Below are 24466 nucleotides of genomic sequence, written 5' to 3'. Positions count from 1 at the left end.
GATATCTCGGATATTTTCTTTGGTACGTTCAGCTATCCTGACGAAACGTATTGATTATATCATTATTTTTGAAGATACATTTAATCTGTCCTTCAATAAATTATATGCAGTTAAGATTTTACTGCATGTTTTTCTGTCAGTTTTTGAGTCCACTCCACCAACTCGTTTAAGTAATCATACTTTCTTGTGATCAAAACGTACTACTATCACTTACAAACGCTTTTTTCATTGAGAGCTTATCGAATGCGACAACATTTTATTGCGTAGTATTCTTTACCTTTCTTTAGAAAGAATTTGGAGACCTTTAGTGTTGCTCAGCATGGCTAAATTATGTTACTCTCGAAGTTTCTGTAAATGTTTGCATAAATATTTATCTCTTCTTAAGATTCGATAACATTTAAATGCACTTTCGTGAAATATCAGTAACAATGCTGTGGAGGCGTAGTTTCTCCGCAAGCAGCCGACACCGGGCGGCCACTGGAAATAATTTGGTAGAGAGACCGACAATAATTCTGAGGGTCAAACCGCAAGAAAAATTTTTGAAATGCTGAATCTCACTGTTTAGAGCACACCATGATGATGGTGACCAGAATACCCAATGGAAGCTTCGTGCACACGAGTGTACCTAAATAAGTCACCAACATTCCCATTTCATGACAAGAGAAGAAAGCAAATGAATGACTTGACCCCTTGCCAGGGGCTTGAAATTCCGATTGTGATGTTCGAGATCCTGTCATGGGCTCTGTTTGTCGCTTGTAGGCAGCTTCTCGTCTGTTGTCTTGTCATAAGCTCGACCATCATCACAATGTTGTAGTCAAGCAAGAATCAGGCAGACAAATCCCTACATGAAGTATCAAGGTGCCGTAAAAAGGTTATTGGTCAATATATGTGTAAACCGGGTGCGTTGGTATTGAATACTCATGAAAATAGGCCAAAAGAATAAAATTAATAACGAAAACCAGGCCTTCATCCATTCCTGCTTTTTTCATTCTTTGTTGTATCGGCTTGTTTTCACAAACATTAATTCATCATCTGCCTATTCCTAAATTTTATGTACTACGTGGCGCCGTTTGTCAGGCTGATGTTCCACACTCAGCGTCAGGCTCATGACTGCTACTGGCTTACGCTCCTCTCACTAGAACTAGTACCCATAAACAGATACCCAGGAGTGTAAACGTGTAAGCAGCTGTCACCCTAGCTCAATTATTAGAGCAAAGCATGCGTTGTGAAGAGCGAGTTTCATCGCCGTCAACGGGTGAATTGCATTATTGTCTTTTTTTATTCACTTTGGTGTTATCGTTTGTATATTTTAACTATAAAAGAACATGCTATCAATATGCTTTCTTTGACTTCAGTAGCTGTTGGCTTCGTACGGTCGCAATTATAGCGAAACTCCAGGTGAATTTTTGCCGTCACCGTGATGTTACTTGTAAAGTCTACGTGTGAACGGGCTCTATCCAGCCCCACATGCCGTATACCGTGGCTGCGAGGGAAAGCCTGCGAGGCTGAGCTAGGAAGGCTGATGTCTTGATGGACGTCATCTTCCCGCGCAAGTAATCTTGGAGGTCACGTGATCAAGCATGTACCGCAGGAGCGGCGGTAAAGGGGAAGTGAACGCGCAGTATAGATTTCAAGCTCGCAATGGGTGAAAGGGGAAAGTGTAAGTGCCACGTACTGCTTTCTCTAGCCCTGAAGAAACTGCACGTGGTCTTCCTTGTGCCGGAGAGCATGCGTTTTCGACAAGCCCTTTATTGCAAGTAATCTGCACGAAGTAGAAACCATTATTGAGTCGATATGGCTCCGGACGTCATGTGCGTGGTCCCTTTGCACGCTTAGCGCTAGAGAGTGCGTATTTTCAAGTTCAGAAGACACGTTGAAGTGAGAAACCGGAAGGAATATTTAATCTTGTGTTCTTTTGCACTCGATCCTCCCAGCAATGTGAGAGCGAGTGTCGCTGGTAACCGAGTGAGAGATATTCATCTAGCTCTGCGCGCGTAAAACATCGCACTTGTAAATTTACTAAGCGAGTGTTTACTCTAATATACACTTCCAATAAAAGACGAACCTTTCTTTGTGCATAGTTTATTACTTCGCTATACCTGTCAATGCTTTGGCTTTCAAGCGAACCCCGCTTCTTATGCCACACATCATATATTTGTCATAAAGATTCATGAAAACGAAATTTTGAAGATGAAGCAATGACTGGAGCATGGCGGGATTATTCGGATTGTGTTGCAGAATGAGATGATTCACAAGATTTTATTGTTGTGCGATATCAGCGCAAGTTACATGACTTATATGCTCATTCGAATTGATGGCGGTTTACCACGAAGCAACAGCGTAATGAAGGCATAAAGAAATTGGATATAAATGGGACACGCCTCATATTGGCAAGTAGCATTTTTTTGCAGTGTCCACCACACAAACATCAGTTCAATAAAAGAAATCAAGAAGTGCCAAGCAGCACGTTATTTAGCAATCAACATGCCTACTCAATCCCTAATTTGGCTTTGTCCGGGTTTTTTTTTTTTTTTTTGAAGTCAATTACGGCTATCTAAGAAAAGAACAGCTATAATGCCAAAAGGAGGTAGCTGCTGAAATCTTCGTACGCAGAGTTTCGGACAGTGCCAAAATATGTTAACGTTATGCTCTTGGTTTTAATAATAGGAAAGGACTAACAGCCATACTGCCTGGATAAAGTCCTGCCTATAAACTTCAAATGCTATTGCGATCTATGCGACAATATTGAGCTTACTACGTAATCCTATGTGAGTTTTGCATGTTATAGAATAGAATCCGAGTCGGGTGTAAATCACTTTTGAAATGCCAAGTGGCTGTGGCATGCGGGTTTATGCTCGAAGTTTGTTTTTATGCCTATCAAACTTGTTGGTTTTATAAACCTTGCATTCTCAAGCAACTGATTTCGTTTATTTGAGCGTAAAGTTGGCAAGACTGACACTCTAAAGATGTGCTTTAATTAGGCTTTCAAAATCGTGCAAACATCTAGTCAATATAGCTTTGAGGCAACATGCGATAGGTCTGTTACACTGGTTGTCCAAACGATATCACTGAATAGGTAGGGGAACGAGTGCTAAAGCGAACTCGCCGAAAATGAGACACGTTAGCGTGCCAAAATGCCAAGTAGAAAATCGGCAATTAATTCATACATTCGTCAATGTTCATGAAAATATAGTTGCAGAACGTAGCAATATTACTGTTGCGTTCTCAAGCCAAAATAAATTAACAAGTCTTGGCGGGAAGAACAGAGCAGGCTCACAATCTCTTTCTTTTTGGTGCTTTCAGATTTACTGTGCTTAGGCGGCTCTAATGGCTGGACAGATGCGCCCACGGCGAGCCATTTCTCGGACGAGTTCTCGCCGTCGCTCGTCGAAGGCTGCCAGTTACTCGAGGGAACACACGGTGCGTGGCCGTCCCATCTGTGTTGCGGGTACGAACTGAACCCAAACAAAGCCGGCGTACCTCTCGCGCAATACTTTCACGACATTTCCCTCCCCGGCGGAAGCGAAATGGCTCTGATTAGTAGCTCGCGTGGCGTAAGCGCGCCTACGCAACGAGAATCCTTGCTACGAGAAGAAAAAGGGGTTAACCGAGGGTTCGATTTTTATTCAACATATAAGAAGCCAACAAACAAAGACACCAAGGACAACTGAAGAAAAATTACTTGTACCTAATTTTATAAATAATTTCATTACTTTTATACTATTTCTATTAGTAAGTACAAGTACTTTCCCCCTGTCTTCTCCTTGGTATCTTTGCTCGTTGGCTACTTATGGTATGGAATCCTTGATAATGAGTGACGCTCCAGCGCCGGCACAGCTGTCAACTCATCAAACCACCATTTACCGCAAGTGCTCTCCTTTGGGTTTTTTTTTTCCGCGTGACCAGCAAAACAATGCCATCGAAAATTTTCAGCCAATACAAGCATACAAACTCCGCTTCAAAAAGGAGCATTTGCATGGTTTTCGTGCAGTTCGCTGCAGAACATGCAACTTCCGACCTCTCTAACAATATTGTGTTTCTGGGTAAAAGCGTGAGCAAATTGGGCAAGCTAATCATTTAAGCAGAACACAACCATCCGTGGAAAAACATGTGTCAGGAAATCATCCATCTTATTTTGAAAAATATTCTAGCAATATTTGCGCATGAGATAAACGTTATTCATGAGCAAGGTGCCCTACACGTTGCGATATTTTTGTTGGTATGCTTCTAGGCACATGTTCTATTACGCATCCATTGGGTGAGGGTATATGTAGGTTTCGATTCCGCAAAAGATTTCATTGATAGTTTGTATGATGTGCGCGTTTGTGCTTGGTGTCGCTCTTCTATCCAGTATCGGGTGCGCTATGCTTCAGACGTTTGTGAAAAGTCACAATTACGTTTTCTTGGTACTGCGAGCACGATTGCAGCTCTATGAGAACGTGTTCTGTAACGCGATATTTGTGACTGAACGGCAGATTCGTCAGCTAGAATAATCACACTAGGCAAATTGTTCGTGCTGGAAAAGGAGGCACTTTAGAAATTACTAAATAAAGTAATTAGAATATGTGTGTTATTTAATTTGAGCTGGTATTTCAATAAGTTGCATTGCCCTCATTCCATAACATGATTTGCTCATTACTGAAATACTATTGGGTGTTTGTGGAACTTATGTGGCATATACTAGAATATTTATTTATTCAGTTTACCCCAAAGTCTAGGAGGAGCATAGTGTAGGGGGGGAGGGGTTACCAAATTATGACAATGTACTGTAGGTAGACGTATTTTATAGAATTCTGTCATACGTTTTGCATCGTTTGATGATAATACGCGCACACTCCAAATATATTGGTGTGTTATATACATTGATCATTATTTAATGTGTGCCTGTTGTTTAATATGCTGAAATAGGCATTATGCAGATACCAAACGATGAGGCGTTGGAAAAGTGCTCAAAATATGTTCGCATGCATATCCATGACTTGCCATTATTATAGAACTAGGAACGTAGAATTAGGCGCGAATCCTGCGCAATGCAGTTTAGTTTCCTTTATTGCCTCTCGGAAGGGCGTATAGCTTATGCTAATGAAACAAAAAAGCGCGCACACAGCATCATTCACGGCTATCGAACTTTGTAAAGTAGTTAAACATTGCTAAATTTCTGGCAGATTGTTAATGCAATTGGTTGGTTTTTCCGCTCCTTACGTGTTCCTTCCGGCACTCCGGCTTCGTCATTGGCAAGTATTAGCGTAAATCGGCAGGGCCCTTGTTCCAAGACTTCGAGGTCTGGAGGAACGCGCACCCTTATGCTTGCTTCGTATTGCTGGCCGAGCCTCATCCTTCGTGTATGTGCGCCAACCAAGCGTTCCAAACTTGGTCTTACGACGCGCCTTCGTGCGTTTTCAGTGGCGTCCGAGGCGTCGACCTCTGTCGCTGGCTGTGGAGAAAGCGCACCATCATCCGGTGCTTCATAGGCGCCGCTTACGTTTCTCTCCCGTGAACTGTCTGGGCCCTGGAGAGGAAACCTATACGCTGACCTGGAGCAACAAAAGGAAATTAGTGAACGAAGTGTGGCAGGCAAGACGTTGCTTCAAGCATTTGCAGTGGCAAAAAGCAGAGCCTTCGACATTAGTTTATTTTATTCTGCAGAAATGGCTATGAAGCTGAAAGTTGGAAGCCACCTATTGGTAAATTCTTCATCGCCCCGTGGTCAGTTTGGCTGAGAGACGATGTATTGACTGAAACAATGCTGACCACTGCAGGTTCTTTAAGCAGCCCGTAAATGGTAAAAGCACGCTTGCGTACTCTTCACGCCTGAAGCCAGCCGCTAAAGGCTGATCAATACGCCAACGCGACACGGATTTCGGACAGCTGACGGTCGGCGAAAAGTTTTTTCCTTCCTGTCGGCGCCTCTCTCACAATCTACTGACGCCGAGCTATCAGCCAAGCGTCGGCAGATTGTCGGTGTCGGTGCAGCGTGACAGAGGCGCCGACAGGAAGGAAAAACGCTGTTGCCGACAGTTGGCAGACCAAAATCTGTCTCGTGTTGGCGTATATAGTGCAAATGAGCCTTAAGCATCGCTAGGCGTATACAGACAGCCTATAGGAAACGCACACATTTTAAACTTGCATGGTATAACCACTCATCTTCTGGCCTATAGCCATCCTGGCTGTCAGACGATCATCAGTGGCTTCATTTGAGCACCTCACAAGTATTTAAAAAATTTTTCTGGATCCTTACTTAGGCGCAGCAACACCTTTATTTCACGAGGAGACCCACATATCGCAGCATCTGTCCGCGACAGTATCTAGTGGACACTGGATGTAAATTAAAGCATAGTCGTTATGAAAAAATAACGCTACATAATGTGAAGAAATGACTTCACAATAATAGCTTAGTGGCCGTCCACTCTGTGAAGAATGATGACAGCGGAGCTCTGTATGTAGGCCCCTCTATGGCGAAGTGAACCTCCGCCTTGGTTCAGCCCAGCATTGTACAATCTGAGACATCGGTGCATGAATGACCAGTGCTTAACGCCTGCTTCCTCTCCGCCGCGAGTCGGCGCGATATTGGACTATCTTCCAGATTAGTCAAGAAATGGGCAGTTTTTCACGCCGGTTTCACATCCGCCTTAGGGCTGCCCGGCACTGCACTACCTTCGGGATTCGCAGATATGGTGAGTGCTTAACGCCTGCTGCATCTCCACCACGGGTCACCCCGGAATTTCAGTATCTTCGGGATAGGCCCACGTTTGGGGAGTTTTGTTTCTCCACACGGACACAATCCTGGGTAACTAGCCTTTAAGGCATCGTTGTAATTCGCTGTGAAATGTGTTACGTCCTTGTGTTTCATAATTCATTATTTAAATAATTTATGACAGTGACGCACGTGGCTGCAGTGGCACATGCGCGTTCACGTGCTAGCGTTGAGGTGCGCCAACCAGCCAGCTGTGGAAGACGTGAATGCTGGCGCCATTCGTGATGATAGTTTTGTGTTAACACATGGATACGATCCTAGAGGAAGTAGCCTCAACAGCTTCGGTGTTACAGGTTATGCACTCGCAACGTAAGTGATCACTCGAAAATTTTCCTTGTGATGAATTCTGTCAGAATTTTATTACCAGCGCAAAACAATATCACCGTGCACGGACGGCGGCAGCCCTCTGAAAGAAATAGTCGTTGCGCTAATTCCTATCCGACGGCGTCGTTCTCATTATAAGTGGGAGCGATATTGTCGAACAACCAGTGCCACCAACACAGGAATATTTTCATACATCTAGAGATATGTAGCCCGCTTTAGGTAAAGGGGCTACTTCTCGTAAATAAAATGAATTTTTCCATTAAGGAGAAACCAATGCCTCGATGCCGCGACGACCGATATGTAGAGCTGCTACCACGAAGGCGTGTTTGCATTCCTGGTGCAACAAGTAATGCCCACGTGAACATGCTAAGTATGACTAATGGTCGTCTTGCAGTGTAGTAAGGGCATTTTGCCAAGTAAACTACAACGTAAGGGTGCCTTTTGATCATTAATGAACTATTGCTGTTGCCGTTGTGCTGTTGATATCTGAACCGTAGTGTCAGCAGACAAACACCCAGCATTAAGCACAATAGCACGGTCGCTGCGCTGAGAATCAGTACATGCGTATATTAAAATTTAACACGAAGTGGCGAAGGACACTGCAACCTCGACAGAAATAGCAGTTTTGACGTGCTAGGGCGAGTTTTCGCTTGCAGGAAAGGTAATGAAAATGGTCACGTATTTTCGCACCATAAACGTCTACTGTATACGACCTTAAGCACGTAATTGTGGGTGCGCTGCACCGGTACCCAGCAAACGAGAAAACTCATTGCACATGTTTCACAATTTAACAAAGGTGTCGTAAAGTCGCACACTGCGTGGTCACGCGTATTCCGTTATGAAAGGCTGGGCACCCATTTCCTGTCCAATATCAGAAAAGGTTCCACGTAATCCTTCTTTTGTACGGAAAGCAAAGTATAAGCATGCGGACGTACTCTACTGTAAGTATGAGGACTTCAAGTGAAAGTATGTTGTCAGCCTGACAACCTCCAATACTGCATCATTTCAGTTTCAGTGAAGTAACTTTTTATTTTAATATTTCATATATAATATTAAAATGAATTTGACCAAGGTATTTGCCGTCGGCTTGCATGACAAAACGTATTTTTACACAAAGCATGTTGAAAAACTGACCTATCATATCTCGCAAAAATGTAGGGAAATCCGGTAAACATTTAAATTGTTAGGGGGAAACAAGCTTCGGAGGTTGGGTGTACTGCCATCAAAAACAATAATAGGCCCTGCAGTGCTCTTAGGCCTGTTGTCATTGGGATGCCTATTTGCACATATTGCAATTTAAGCGAGCTAGGTCAGGCGAACAGCACCCCAAGATTCAAGCAGCTACAACCGTTAAGCGATGTAAATTATGTTCACATACACAATGCTGCTATTCCTGCACGATGCAGATACAAATATTTTATTTCACTTTCTTTTATTCTGCATAAGTCTCGCCGAATGTTTAGCGAAACTTGGAAAACAATAGACAGGGTAATAAAATCCCAAAAATCGTATACAAGTCGTGGTGTGAGGTTAAAGTAAAAACATCTAGACGACTGAGCTGAATACGTAATGTTGACGATGTCACTCGTATTTCGACATGATTTTTGTTTAAGTAAGCGAAAATTTTAAGAAGGTCACTCATTCAGTCTACATGTGAAGTACTTGAATACGATAATAGATTTCTGCAGTCGTCATTACGGTGCCTTTCATCAAATCGCGCGCGATATAATTCTATCACAATATCATACGCCGCAACAGAAAAAGATGCTTTAACTTTAACAGCACCTGTCTACTATATCTATTGTTTGCGAACTGAACATGGGGACAGGTGAGAACGGCTGTGATGACCCTGCAGTGAAAAGGCGCTCTCCTTCTGCTAGCCCTAGTGCTCCCGATGGAGCAGCCTGCGGCTGTCCATGTCTGTTGATGAGGAGGTTGAATAACGGCCGGAAAGCGCAAGGTGTATAGTTTGAGGTGCTCTGTCACTGAATACTTCGCGTTCAGTCAGTTCTGTATGACTGTACTTATTCTGCTTGGTGTATGCCTTGCACAGGCGGCGTAAATCTGTGAAGTGGAAAATTTTCGTTCTAGACTTTCTGCATTCTTATGGAAATAAACTGAAATTTGAATTGAACTGAACAACTTAACAAGTGAACCAAAGATAACAGGGTGGTTTTAAATTATGCTAAAATTAACATTTTCTATGCGTAGACCTTTGCTTGAAAGGCAGCTGTTATGATGAGTTAATAAGTGCGTCAACGCAAACTTTGGGAACATTAAAAAGGCGTGTTCAGTTGGCCAGCGGAGCATTCACATATGTGTTTCTGTACGCTTATATTCTTTGTCTTTTTGGTTTCTATATGATTGATGAATTTCTATTGAGAGTGTTATTCCGGTACAATGGAATAACAAACACTACTGCTGGTCTTTTCATGTCTAGGTGCTATTATTGACTTACATTATCAATACGACCCTCAATGGCTGAAACGTGTTGTACATTCCGCATGTAATAAATAAGAAAGGCAAATAAGAGCTATCCGGGGTCAAAGAGCAGCAGATTTCCAGATCGGAGTGCGCAACCATTCCCGAACAAAATAAGATATGCACGATCACTATCGATTTATCGTTAGTAATTCACAGCTCGCTACAATTTCAGCACCAAGGCCATTTTTAGGATCCTAGAAGTGCTTATGAATGACGCAATAAAAATTTTTCCACATTCAAACCTTTGTAAGACATGGTCGGAATTCAGGCTTGTTTTAACATCAGTTATTCCTATGCCCTGCAAAGTTCTCTAAAGATCAATTATATTGCTGTAGAGTCTACGTACCGCACTTGCTCTAGGGCCGGCAATATGCTTGACGTGTGGACAGCCGCGTTTGCAGCTGCGTTAGCTGCGGGAAGAGCGGTGCTGTCCTCATACGACGGCTGTGTTACTTGAGAAGCTTGGCGGGAAGGAGACTCGACGGCGTCGGAAAAAGAAGGCAGTGGTTCTGGTGTAGCACCATGTTCATTTGACGCGACACCCAAGCCTGCAACAGGAGGGAGCGCTTCAGAAATTGCATATTTGGTACCTTTCTTGAGAAACAAACTTTTCAAAAATCATTGGCAGGTATATTTATGTAAGCGAACAGCCGAACTCTTTAAATTTGTTCTAAGTTTTATAGGAAAGACGGGCCTTAAGGCAATTATATTTTGCTAGCGATATCTTCGTAGTGTGTTCTACTACCTAATTAAGTAAAGAGCAAAATATGTTATCGATGACATGTGGAGCTGTAAAATAGGTATAAGAAAATGGGTTTTTTGTTAGGTGTTTGCTCAGTGTAGTGGCGACAGCATCGTTGGCGAAGGCGCCAGCATACTCCTCGCCCGCCAAAGCAAGAGGAGGAGACGCTGCTTTGAAGAGGAAAGCTGTCCACCAAACCATTCAGATGTCCGCAACCTCTCGCACGACCACAAGTGTGTCCTGAAAATCTACAGTAGTGGAAAGTCATCGACGAACACGCCCTGAAACTTTTATGTGTCTACAAGAGCATCGTTCCTTTATTAAAACAAATAATTTTCTAGAGGGGTTCCGCTATGGTTTATATTAATGGTCATATTGGTGTATTCTGCATTTTTGTGCGATCGATCGTTATGTGTTAGTTTCCATCCATACTGCCCTTCTATCTGACCGTTGCGTCTACACTGTTGCAGTGACAGAAAGAAAAAAAAAATCCATTATGTGAAACTTTGGTGCTTTGTTCTTAAAAAGGCCCAAAACTTTTATCACTTACCCTCTACACAGTTCAGTGGCCAGGCCACAGTGCACTCGTCTCGGGCTTGAAGATATTTCGAATAGAGAACATGCCAATCTAATGTTCGGCAATGGGGAATAATGTTTTCACCTGTCTTAATCTACGTGGTGTTTTTTTTTTTCACTTGTGAAATAATCCTTAGGGACATCTGAAAGATTTCTAGTGGCTTGTCTATACACAGCAACGTAAAAATTGCTAATTGATCTTTTCTTTATCCGGAGAACAACAATGCCATCATCATGGGCGATTTTTCCAACTATAGCGGGTCTTGAGGCCATCAGACACCTTCGGTTTCACAGCTCTCAAGCCAGGAAGGCAAACATTTGGAGTCTTGATAATTTCATTATGGGCATTACACGTGACACCCACAATACAAATAGGAGGCAAGCCATAGTGGGAGGGCGAGGCGTAATAATTCTAGCTAACTGGGGCTTTTTAACATTCACACTATTTTATTGATACGCTTCCAACGTCGCAGGGATGAAATCCGCGGCCCCGGGCTAAGCGGTACAATGCCATAGCCAATCTGCTTCAGTATTGGGTGGCTTTTTTTCTGTCGTGTCATCACAGAGGAGTGACCGTGTAAATACTACTTACTTTGTTCATGCACGTTCTCACTCCTTCCCCTCGCAGTATCGCTAGTCTGCTCTTGATTTCCCGATGAGGAAGTATTAGGTGGACTCCTCAGAGGCCCTTGATTGGTATTCCGTTGCGACCGCTCGCTGTCGGGTTGCGCAGGCGAATCAAGTTGCTGCGAAATTTCGTTTGTTTCACCAGCCTGCGAGAAGCCAAATGAATGAATGAATGAATGAATGTTTCATGCTTAATGACGCAGGGGCCAGGTATCGCCAAAGAGCGCCATGCCCGTGGTAATCAGTTCGTAGTATAGTTATGTGTCCTATGATGTTGATGTGACGTGGCTGTAAAGGGACCTTAAAAATAATCGTTCTATGGTGCGTAAAATCTATGTATAATAAGATTAAGGCGATCACAAATGACGTCTAATATGAGCATTAAGATGCTTTGCGAAAGAGTGATATGATATACAAAATAGGTCACCCATGCTAGAATTCGCTACAGCACTACTGCCTCGTTAGAGCCATTCAAACCCAAAGGCACGGAGGCATGTGTTATACAAAGGAATTATCACAGCGGCATCCTCCGGAAAGAGGATGCGCTACGAATTTAACGGACTTACATACAACATGCAGGCTAATATCATTAAAACAACTGAGGAGTGCTTTGACGCTAAAGGGCGGTTCTTGATCAACAAACCTAGCCGGGTGAAGGATAGAATAGCAGTATTCAAGAGAAAATGTTTCTCTCCGCATTTGCCTGCCGGCACCAGGAGGATGTGAAAAGCGCTAAGCCTCTCACCACATCTACCACAGGTTGAGATTATGAAAATTATGAGTGCTAAATCTGTCCTATTCTAAGACGACAGAAGAGGAGATTGGTCGCCGCTATATTGAAACGGAGGGCCAACAACGTAACTGCGGCTTTATCACGCGCCGATCATTTTTTTTTCTATCTGCGTGCCACATGTGTTGCCACTGGTTTCACAGTTTCATTCGTAAGAAAGGCTTCAGATCTCTGACAGGGACAGCAGTGGTAGGATTAACAGCATGCGATGCAATCGACGTGGCCATCTCGCCCGCCAGAACGTTAACCTTGTTGTCCCAATGGCCAGGTACCCATCATATAATGATACGCTGATTAGATGGATGCGCTTTACACAAGTAGGGTTCATTATTTACTGGATTCTTGCGCTTACGGAGAGACATCGAGGCCTTCACGACGCTTACGGATTCTGTCAATATAACTGTTTTTGGAGTTTTGATTTCGTTATATGCTTCACAGCCGATAATAGTGCGTTGGCCTCTGCCCAAAAGATAATTATTTTCGGAAGCAGCACATTAGATTCTGAGAAGAATAGGCTGACTGCTGCATAGGACACCCCGGCATTTGACTTCGAAGCATCTCTGTAGAACTCTGCAGGCGTGCTTGTACTGAGTTCAAGAAGATCCATTCGAATTTTGGCCTCTGTGGTGTGCTTTGTAACTTCTAGAAAGGATATGTCATATTCTACCCCCTACCACTCTCAAGGAGGTACAGCTTGGTTGGATGCATTAAGCGGTACTCGAAGAATGGGAAGTCTGCCGCTCGAAGCGGCAGACTTATATACGACAGCACCATAGTCCCATCGTGATCAAATTAGGCTCATATAAATATTCATCAAACACTTCTTGTTGCTACCCTATTTTTTGTGGGATAGACTTTTTAGTAGGTTCTATGTTTAGAGACAATTTTCTTTAATATATTTAATGAGTGGATTGAAAGCAAACCTGAAGTCAAGTATAATACCTAGATATTTATGCTCTTCGTTGGCAGGTATTTGTATGCGCACAGATTAACACATGGATCTGGAACAGCCCTCTCTTTCTTTTAAAAAGAACGCAAGATCTTTTGTGGGGGTTCATTATAAATCCGTTTTTGTCTGCACACTTGGACACTTTGTTGAAGACCTGGTGTACCTGTCGTTCGAATACGGCGAGGTTACAGGATATGAAGCCTATTTGAATGTCGACCATATAGACGGAAATAAAAATGGCTGGTCGTAATGAAGCATGAAGCGCGTTCATCTTCACGACAAAGCGCGTGTAGCTCAGCGCGCCTCCCTGGGGTACATCAGTTTCTGGCGTAAAAGGTGCGACATTACGTTGCCGATTTTCAGCCGGAAGATATGATTCAACAAATCGTTTTCAATTACATTTAGCATATTTCCATGGATGCTCATTTCTGAGAAGTCTCGCAAGACCACAAAACTCCACATTGTGTGAAACGCCTTCTCCATATCGAGGAATATCGATAAGAAAAACTGTTTACGTACAACTGCATCGCGGCTATACCCTTCACAACGCGCAAGATCATCAGTTGCGGAACGCCCTTCTCTGAAGGTACACTGATAGGGATAAAATATATTGTTGAGTTCAAGGCAATTTATGAGTCTACGATTAATCATTTTTTCACAAACATACACACGCAACTTGTAAGAGCTATCGGGCGATAATTTTCCGCAAAGAAAGGGTCTTTATCCTGCTTTAAAACAAGGACCGCAATCGCTTCTTTCTATTGGATTTAAGGTATCTGGCAGCGCAAACTGTGTTGAATAGTGCGAGTAGTGTAACTTGTATGACATGCTCAAAAACTTGCACACTGCACACATGACTGTCAGGTACCGATGCAGTGCTCTTGTATGACAGCAAGACTGCTTTCAACACGGCAATACTGAATGAACACTTATACGGTTCGTTTTGTTAAGGTTTTCTATTTGGTTGTATTTTAAGGATGGAGAATTGGGGATTGAGCTTGACACACGCTCAAAGTGCTCCCCAAGAGAGCCTGCCTGGTCTTGCAAGGTATTCCTTTGGTCGTTCGCCAGAGGCAACGGACGGATTTGCTGCCCTTTTAGCTTTCTCAAGCCATTCCACACATTCGCCTCATGCGTGTATGAATTAATTCCGTAGAGGAAGCTCACCCTGCTTTCTCTTTGCCAGACGTGGTGTCCGTCTCCCCTGTGATTTAATTTCTTAGGCTAAATTATACTTTAGGCATTTGGCGATCTACGCAATGCGTCCCATGCATTGTTCTGCCTCTTTAGCGCTTCTCTACTGTATTCGTTTCACAAGCGGACACGTCTTGTAAGTGAAGAACCATTCGTTTGCGGGATAACATTTTCGGCTGCATCAATAATAAAAGCCGTAAAATATGCAACAGCATCATCTATCGTAAAATTATTTATTAAATCTCGTAGTAGGTAGGACGATCTTTAATATGCTTTCAGTACGCCGATGATAATTTCCATCCAGGAACATGCGGAGGGTTCTCATGCAGCGTTGTCAGGTTTAAAGTTAAAGCAAAGTGGTCACTTCCGAATGGTTTATTGATGACGTTCCATTGTAGGTGAGGGAGAAGAGGACAAGAGCCAATTGCTAGATCTATCCCTGAATACGTGTTCCGTTGGACAGTACAATACGTTGGCTCCTTAGTGAACAGGCAGGCACTAGAGTTCAGAAGAAAATTTTCAATAAATCGACTTCTGGCGTCACATCACGAATGACCCAACATCGTCTTGTGGGCATTAAATTCACCCGCGAGTATGTAAGGGTCAGGAAGCTGATTAATTAGGTTATAGAAATCGCTTTTCCGGAGATATATATAGAACACGCAGTGACTGGTTTATTAAAAAGGATTGCCCTAACTGTCATTTCCTCAAAGGGCGTCCCTGAAGGGCGACGTGTTGACAAGCTGGACTTGTCCGCAACTATTGCAACACCGCCGCAGGCGTTAGCGTGGTCACGCTGTTTTGCAAAATGGTGTAATGGCAAAGAAAATTAGTGTGTGTGTTTCAAATGTGTCTCTTGAACACAGCAACTTTGAATTACGTTTTTGTAGGTGTTCTCTAATATCGCCAAGGTTATGAATGAGTCTTCTAACATTCCATTGTAGTATATTTGCTTGCATTATGATAAATGTTTCTTGTGATGCGAGCTTAAGAGACGCAGATTAGCTCACGCGCCCTTTCCAGGCGTCGTGACGGGAGGTTTGTTTTTTTGGAGCGATCGCGAGAGTATCGCTGCTCCTTAGGCGCTGATGGCGCCGTGTGGCAATTGTGTTCATCGCCTCCTGCGAGGCGCTGAACACGCGATCTTCCGACCGCTGCGTTTGACGTGATGGCCTCGCCACGTTGGACGAGACCTACGAAGCCACCGGTCCGGAGGTTGATGGTCCCGTTTTCTGGGTTGGCGGAACAGCGCTAGCTGTAGTCTCCGGGAGCCGGATGGCGTCATCACCAGCTCATTGCGTGTGGGCCGGACAGCCGCTGTAAGCCGTTGTATCGCCGCCCCTTGATTCGTCACATCGGCAAACGTGTTCTTGAACAGGTAGGATACCTGTCTGTGTGCCTTGTGGGGAGTTGTGTTTTCCTTTAATTTTATTGTCACAACTTCATTTCTTTCTTCCAGGATGGGCACAACCATGAGTACGTAGCGTGCTTGCCATCATTGCTTACGCAGTTGATGGTGTTCTCGCCAGATTCAGAGGTATGTTCATGAGAACTGCATTTCGCAAAGGTTTGGTGGCCTCGGCAGCTCGGTTAACTGTGGCAGAGACGTTGGCATTTGAAACATCTCAGGCGATTTGGCACGTATCGCCTAACTCGGAGCTTGATGTACCCGGCTTCTATAGTCCCGGGCAGAACACTTGAGCCGAATGTCTGTATCAGGTGCTTGGTTTGTATATCCTTGCTGTCACGCCTCATCTTGATTTAACGCTCATGAGGATCAGCCCAATTAATCCTTCCATGAAATAAACTTCAGAAATCTCCAACAGATCATCATCTGTGCCAACGCCATGGGTGGTACTCATAGTACGGGGGGGGGTTACTGCTTGCTTGGGTTGGGTTACTGATTGGGTAGCTTTTCGTACTGTATCTTGTTGCGGAGCTCCAAGATCTCCACTTGCCATCCTCGGTGCCTTATAACCTGTACCAAAACCTACCGCTAGAATCTTCGAAACAGGGAACGGTGAAATTATTCGCACTGGTTTATCTGGTTTTTCAGACCCAAGGGTCCTTAAAGAACCAAACACTCAGCACCAGCTCGACCCCAGGATACCCTTTTCCCAAAACACGGCTAATCCGCGCACGTTTGGACGCGGGAGGGTGCAACCCTCATGTGCTCGAGTAAGTGGTGTCGCAACACACCAAACGCCTGCTGACGCAGACATCCCTGCGGGGTGCGAGAAACCAAAGTAGGTAGAGATGAGGCAGTCTACAAAATATACTACGAGAGCACTGGGTGTATTCTTATACCAAAATAACATTGGACCCATGTAATGATTATCGCACGCACCTCATTGGAAACAACCTCACAAAGATAACGTCACATCATGCGTCACTAGTGAACCTAGTGAATAACAGCAACGTGTATGGCAAGCAACTGGAACACTATTTACCTATGGCAATCGATGCTTCGCCTTTCGGGCGATACTATGACCTTCTTTATGAATTAGCTGGTAGCATGACACAGGTTGGACACACATTGTCAATGATATTCTACGAATGAAAATGCTTCTTTAGAAAAACATGAATTTGTTTTGGGGTTGAGAAATGCCTTACAGGCATCTTTATGGGGCATTGTGTAAGGACAGTTGACTACAAGCTGTACAAAATAAGGTAAAACTTAAGAAAATGCACACAAAGATAAGAAAAGATGTCAACCATGGGAGCAACCGGGAACACCACCAGCGAAAAATACAGCATAACTCCAATATTACACCGCTGTTAGAAACCCAACAAAAAACAAAAGGAGATTGAAAAAATAACGTATTACTAGCGAAGATTGAACCCATAAACAGAAGTAAAAGAAACACCATCGAAAATGACAAAATGAAAGCTATATCAATATATAACTACCAAGCAACCAGCGCGAAGAAGCACTAATGTTGAAAACACATATATGAACAAATAGACATTATAAGAAGGAAAACATTAGGATACTGTACCGCACTAAGGATTTAACAATAATAGAGAAAAATAATAGCAAGGTAACTTTTGAAATGCGGATAAAGCGGCTGCCGAATTTTGGGGAGTTAGTTTTTCAACTATGCGCTCAGTAAATTTATCCAATAGACGTAAGGCACGTGGAAGTGTTGATGACTAAAATGCGCCTTTATTACTTTTGATGCCTTTGAACCGCATGTGGTTCGGTAATATATGTGAAATATAAGTCCATGTTTTCAGGCGTCAAAGATCTTTGTTATTTTATTGCTGGCATTTATGAAATTGCAAAAATGGTCTATGCTACGTAGTGTCGTAGTAGCTTCAGAAAAAACGAAATATTTATTTTTGTTACGTAGAAGTAATCGCCATGTTTGCCAGAAATAAATGAGCAGGTCTTTTTTGTAGTCTAACTATGTAGTTAGGTTATTTTTATGGGAAGATTAGATGAGATAAAATCAGTATTTGCGCGGCAGATGCTTGATTTATTACGGAATCACGTTATTACAACCCTGTGGGCACTTACCTATGATAAAAAGTTGGAGCACTCACATTGAGGCCTTTTATATTCTTAATTATGAAAACTGCGCGTGCATTCTAGTTATGTCTCCGACTCTTGCTTTAAACGAGCGTCAAAAAGCACTACACCACAATGGTGGCTCGAGATTTTTGTTTACATTAAAGAAAAGGTAGAATTTTTCAGGGTACGCGTAACTAGGAACATCAATTTATACTAGGATTGCATCTGGGATCGTCCCGTAACCGCAAGTGCATTGACTGGATACGTGGATTGTCCCTAGCTGTCAACGAGCATGCCCATGGAATCGAATCTGTCTGCTCCAAAGTTGAATGAAGATGTGTCGTCATGTATTGAAGCCGTTGTAGCTCAAAGGAACACGCACGAAGAGGACAGGCGACCATGGGTGCTAACTCAAACTGGTTTATTTGGTTAACCCCAGAAAAATACGATGTAATATATACACTCAGTATGGCGCATGCGTATGTATTCTACATGGCGAAGAAAAGGGATATTCAAAAAGGCGTGTCTCACTACCAAAAGAGCAGATCGCCGTGTCGCTAACGCAATCTGTGCCTCTTTTCATTCCGTGATACGCTTCCAAAAGTTCATGAGCAGTAGTAACCATACTTCTGCCTAGAATCTTACACTTACGAAACCATGCTTTACACTTGCAGTCCCTGCAATGCTCAGGCAGATGCGCATTTCCTTTGTTACCAATTGACGCTTCCTTCTTCCGTGCTTGGTCTTTAACGCAGCTCCCGGTTTGACCTACGTATATGGGCTTTCCCACACAACCGCCGTATTATATAGACGACACCGTGGCGCATTTAACATAAGGCCAGGTGTGTTTCTTCTGGCAATCAACTCTTCCTTCTTTTGCAAACTATGCGTGGCCACAAGCCTTCTAGCTCGTGCGGTGCCTAAAAAACCATTCGTACAACGTACCTACTGGCGACCTTCTTCATGTTGTGGGACATCCAATGCACATAAGGGTCTACTTACACCCTTATCTCTTTTCGGACTGAGATGATGGCAATAGGTCGGGGCCCCTTGCCTTTTTCAGCAGAATCTCCGAGACAGCTTTCAAGACCAAGCACGGATAGCTCACAGTAATGAGCTTTCTCAAAACAAGCCTGCGTCATATCTGGACAGTATTTCATGAGTGCGTATTCCATGCATAGTGTGACAATTCCTCTTTTAACAAGCTTTGAATTAGCCGAATCGTATGGCATGAGAGCTTTTCGCATCCCAGGGATCTACGACCAACCAACGTGATTTTGCTTAATAATATTAAGATGTCTAAAAACTGGATTGAACCTTGGAATGGGCTTCCATCAGTAAATAGCATGCCCTTTACCATGTTGCCGAAAAGCGGCTAACATGTGTTCAATAGAAAGGGTAAAACCAACCACGCAGTTCCTATTTAAAGGAATAAAAATATCATCAGCATATAAAACTTTCCAGAAAATTTGGTTCGTAGGAAACAGATAGTAAATCGCGGTAAAAAGAAGACTGGAATATATTGCAGGGCATAGGACCAACGCATGACCAGGTACAAATGCCCGTGTTTCATATAGACACACATTCCTAAACAGATAAATGAGATTGAAGGTAAAACTTCAGTAGTGTCAAGAAATTATCTATAGACGTGCCCAATTAGCTCGGGAATACCACCCCACCGTTATACTCTGTACACTCCTGAACGGAAGCGCACACTTCCTTGCTGGAGTAGAAATTAAAACATATCTTCCACTTCAGCTGACAAGGCAATTGCAATCGGATCGCTGTTTTGCAGGAGGGGAAATGACATATAATGAACTTGTAGCAAAAGGGTGCTCCACTCGGGGTATATTAAATTGTTTCTTAAGAAACTAACTTACACGCAGCTGCAAAGCGGCCTTATCGTCTACAATTGTTCTGAATGAAATGCTTTCTTTATGCTACTTCGACGTAAGGAATACACTAAGCGTGTCCCACTTAGAATCAGTGATTGCCTCGGCTCGTTTTGTCAGTTGGTATTCTCTGCACAAAGCTGCAGCTTTTCACTTTGAAACTTTCAGGTTTACGGGAACAAAGTACTTTTTCGCAACTTCCTGTGCCTTATCGCTATAAGCACCTGCGGAAAGCACCACGAATGGTGCTTCTTTGTCGGGCTGCATTAGGGTCAAACTGTTCTTTATAAAAAAAACATGATCGGATTGGTTTGGCCATGTAGGTTTGCACAGTTCATACCAGCGGTTCTTAAAGGGGCGTTGAGTCCTTCCAGTAGGCACCTGTCGTGGTCTTCATTAGGGGCTTTTTGGCTATCTGCCATTTCATTGCCAAAAGTTCGTGGGTAACAAGCACAGGCTCGTGACTATACTTCGGTCTTTTCTCCAGTAGCCTCATGACGCAGTCTTTAACCCCCACACCATCCTCAGGGACAACAACAATTTCTTGCGTTTGCGCTCTTTGAATACCAGGAGCAGTCAAGGCCCTCATTTAGGCGACACTTCCACCAAACATCGGTCAGCTGAGCCGTGTCACGCTTCGTATTCGTCGACCTTGTGTGAGGCAAATCAGGGGGTGTGTGGGCCTGACAGAGCACACGTAGTAAAACCGCAACCCTACCTGACCTGGAGCCGCAATGCCAAGCGTAAAATGTTACAAACACTTTACATGCCCTCAGGATGGCTCGAAGACGCCAAAAAAATGCGCTGACCTCAGGCGGTACTGGCCCCTTCCGAAGGGAAAAGCCCGTACGTCTTGAACGGCCCACAGAATGCCCAATGTGACCCACCACACTTGGTTGAGGGAAAAAAAATTACACGCAAAAAGGCCTACTCTACTAAAAAAGTAACTCGAAACTTCTTCTTGGGCGAGTTGGTTAATATGTATTCAAGCCGCTGTAATGTAAAAAAACACGGACAAAGAAGAGGACAGGACACCACGGGCACTGAGTTCTGTTTGCCGATAAGGGGAAAGCAGAACTTCGCGCTTCTGCGCCGGCATGAAACCGATAATTTGATGAGACCGATAATTTGATGAGACCGATAATTTGATGAGACCGATAATTTGATGAGACCGATAATTTGATGAGACCGATAATTTGATGAGACCGATAATTTGATGAGACCGATAATTTGATGAGACCGATAATTTGATGAGACCGATAATTTGATGAGACCGATAATTTGATGAGACCGATAATTTGATGAGACCGATAATTTGATGAGACCGATAATTTGATGAGACCGATAATTTGATGAGACCGATAATTTGATGAGACCGATAATTTGATGAGACCGATAATTTGATGAGACCGATAATTTGATGAGACCGATAATTTGATGAGACCGATAATTTGATGAGACCGATAATTTGATGAGACCGATAATTTGATGAGACCGATAATTTGATGAGACCGATAATTTGATGAGACCGATAATTTGATGAGACCGATAATTTGATGAGACCGATAATTTGATGAGACCGATAATTTGATGAGACCGATAATTTGATGAGACCGATAATTTGATGAGACCGATAATTTGATGAGACCGATAATTTGATGAGACCGATAATTTGATGAGACCGATAATTTGATGAGACCGATAATTTGATGAGACCGATAATTTGATGAGACCGATAATTTGATGAGACCGATAATTTGATGAGACCGATAATTTGATGAGACCGATAATTTGATGAGACCGATAATTTGATGAGACCGATAATTTGATGAGACCGATAATTTGATGAGACCGATAATTTGATGAGACCGATAATTTGATGAGACCGATAAGATAATTTGATGAGAACCTCGCTCATAAGACTAGCGAGGTTCCAGAAGATGTGAGCAGGGCCCAGTAATTTAGCTCTCCATGGGCAACAGACATACGGCGGCCGTTTAGACTTCGTTGCAAGTGTTTCAAGCCATGCGTTCATCTGTTACTTTTTACTTATGTCTTCATACTACAGTAGGTCAGTGAAGCTATGATTTTTTGTGCTTCCAAATAGCTAGATCATGATCACAACAGCTCCAGCTCGACGTGGCAGCAAGGCTGTACGCGCACCATCTTTCAATAAATTGTATCATTATGAAAAGCAAAGCTCAAAGATTCATAGATGCTTGTGGGGCTGAACAAATAAGGCGAACTGGTAGTGTTCAATGTGTCCCTTTTAATATTTGTTCTGCTGTGGTATCATGGTTACTGCTGCCGGCTTCACAATGACACTGTGTCTACTCTTGCGAACGGTGACTGACTTCTGAAAACCTGCGTACAGTCTCCGTGATGGATCGACTGCCTGAAGACAGTTGTGCGGCATCTACGACATTTTTGAAGATGGGCTGCATAAATAACGCGAGTTATGTGGCTGGCTTTTGCATATTCAAGGTATTAGGCCACAAGCGTAAAGAGCTTCTGTTTGGCTGCTTTCACTGATGCACGATGCCATGATCTTCTAAACTAACTCAATGTTTAACTATTCGATTAATAATGCCAGACTTTGTAAAATCCCATCGTAAAAATATTTTAAAGTTCGCCTTACACGTGAACTTTCTAGGCTACGCATGTAGAAAATCTTTTGTAAAGCTTCGAAGTGCATCGAATATCGGCGTAGGAACTCGCTTTGCACATATTGCAAAGTACGGCAATTGGCACAACTAAGCTAGGTTCGTCGGCGGTTCGAATTCGCTTCATCCACATGGTCACCATATTAAGTGCACCTTATCAGAATGTTCGAAGTTGTTCAGAGTAGAGAAGCCAGATTCATCTAAAATAAGTAGGACCCTCTCTATAATTACCTGAATTAAGAAAAAACGAGAAGTGCGTTTATTCGAGGGGTCCGATTTTTGTTAGCCATATAAAAAGCCAACACACACTGACACCAAGGTCAACATAGGGTAAATTACGTGTGCTTATTGAATAAAATAAACGAACAAAAAATAATGGAAATGAAAGTGGATGAAAAGCAACTTGCCGCAGGTGGGGAACAATCCCACAACCTTCGCATTCGTCATTCGTATGAGGAGGGGGCTGCATAAATAACGCAAGTTATGTTGCTGGCTTTTGCATATTCAAGAGATTGAACCATAAGCATAAAGAGGCTGCGGACTTATGCATCTCTGCGCATGTCGCCCATGACACCTCTGTGCATGACACCTGTGTGCACGGAAACCTGTGTGCACGGAAACCTGTGTGCACGGAAACCTGTGTGCACGGAAACCTGTGTGCACGGAAACCTGTGTGCACGGAAACCTGTGTGCACGGAAACCTGTGTGCACGGAAACCTGTGTGCACGGAAACCTGCGTGCACGGAAACCTGCGTGCACGGAAACCTGCGTGCACGGAAACCTGCGTGCACGGAAACCTGCGTGCACGGAAACCTGTGTGCACGGAAACCTGTGTGCACGGAAACCTGTGTGCACGGAAACCTGTGTACACGGAAACCTGTGTACACGGAAACCTGTGCGCATGACAACACCTGTGCGCATGACAACACCTGTGCGCATGACAACACCTGTGCGCATGATCCATGTGCGCATGACACCTTCACAGCACGCTGAGTTACATGCGCATACATGCATAACGCAGACACGTACCTCATCATCACTGCCTCGCGCTTATGTAGATTAGAACAAGCTTCCGAACCGCATTACATCCATGTCACAGCGCGGAACTTTTTTACAGGACTTAAATACGCTCTTTTGTATCTTTGTACACTGCTGTTCCCCTTTACTATTTGTAAGCCTTGCTTTGTTACATTTTTGTTTGGTGCTGGCTTACTTTGTGTTCTGGAGAAACGTACCCCCTTACTCACTGCCGTTCAATGGGCCTGTAAGTTACTGCGACGAAAAAAAGGATGAAGGATACGCTATCGCATTTGTTTTAGAGAAATCACAGAATTTGCATGAGAAACTTTTCGTTGCATCACCGTAATTCCAACTTTGTCATCTGACACTCCCCTTGCCTTCATCGTCAAGCCATTGCTGTCATACAGCTGTGCTCCATTCGTTGTCGCACCGCCATAGTGATGCTGCCATGGTCGTGCAATGGTCACCTTTCCAGCTTAATGATCTCACTAATCACGCTGTTGTCGTCACTCCAACAACGACCCAGTAGTCTCAGTTGTTTAGTAGTTTGGGCCACTACATATGTGTTTGGAGTCCTAGTGCTGTCGTGATCGTTGTGTCGTTGTATTTCCAGCTTTGTCATCCCACCCTCGTCACCCGATCTGCATGCCATCGCCGTCACGTATTCGTGGTCATTTCGTCATCGTCACGCGGTCGTTTTATCATTGTTATCACTTCAGTAACTTAATGACATTTCCATCATGCCCTCGTCGCACATACCGCCCTCCCTCATTGAATGAACATAAGCATTTCTTCATAATTTTATTGTAAGTATTTTGTCGTTATTCAAGCGTAATTATGTCACAGTCGTCATGCCGTGATCGTCTCAAAGTCGCTGTCATGGTTTCATTGTCGGACCTTCGTCGTGAAACCGTCGTGGTCGGGCGATCATCGCCAC

General features: G+C 43.5%; 1 protein-coding gene and 1 long non-coding RNA gene across 2 annotated transcripts in view; one reads left to right on the top strand and one right to left on the bottom strand.

Moving 5' to 3' along the window:
- Positions 1-3574, top strand: part of LOC129380667 (uncharacterized) — a 45870-nt gene extending 42296 nt beyond the window's left edge. The window contains exon 3 of the long non-coding RNA XR_008608851.2: positions 3304-3574. This is a non-coding gene — a long non-coding RNA (uncharacterized lncRNA). The remainder of the gene's footprint in view (positions 1-3303) is intronic.
- The window catches only part of LOC126543448 (uncharacterized), a 58858-nt gene that overhangs the window by 24740 nt on the left and 9652 nt on the right, over positions 1-24466 (bottom strand). Inside the window, exons 2-4 of the mRNA XM_050190567.3 lie at positions 11473-11653; positions 9909-10110; positions 5203-5534 (exon numbers count right to left, since the gene is read on the bottom strand). Of these exons, the coding sequence (XP_050046524.2) occupies positions 5203-5534; positions 9909-10110; positions 11473-11653 (715 nt within the window). The remainder of the gene's footprint in view (positions 1-5202; positions 5535-9908; positions 10111-11472; positions 11654-24466) is intronic.

Source organism: Dermacentor andersoni, chromosome 10 (genome assembly GCF_023375885.2).
Source record: "Dermacentor andersoni chromosome 10, qqDerAnde1_hic_scaffold, whole genome shotgun sequence".
Taxonomy (NCBI): domain Eukaryota; kingdom Metazoa; phylum Arthropoda; class Arachnida; order Ixodida; family Ixodidae; genus Dermacentor; species Dermacentor andersoni.
Note: the sequence above shows the minus strand (reverse complement) of the source record. Positions and strands in the feature narration are given on the sequence as shown.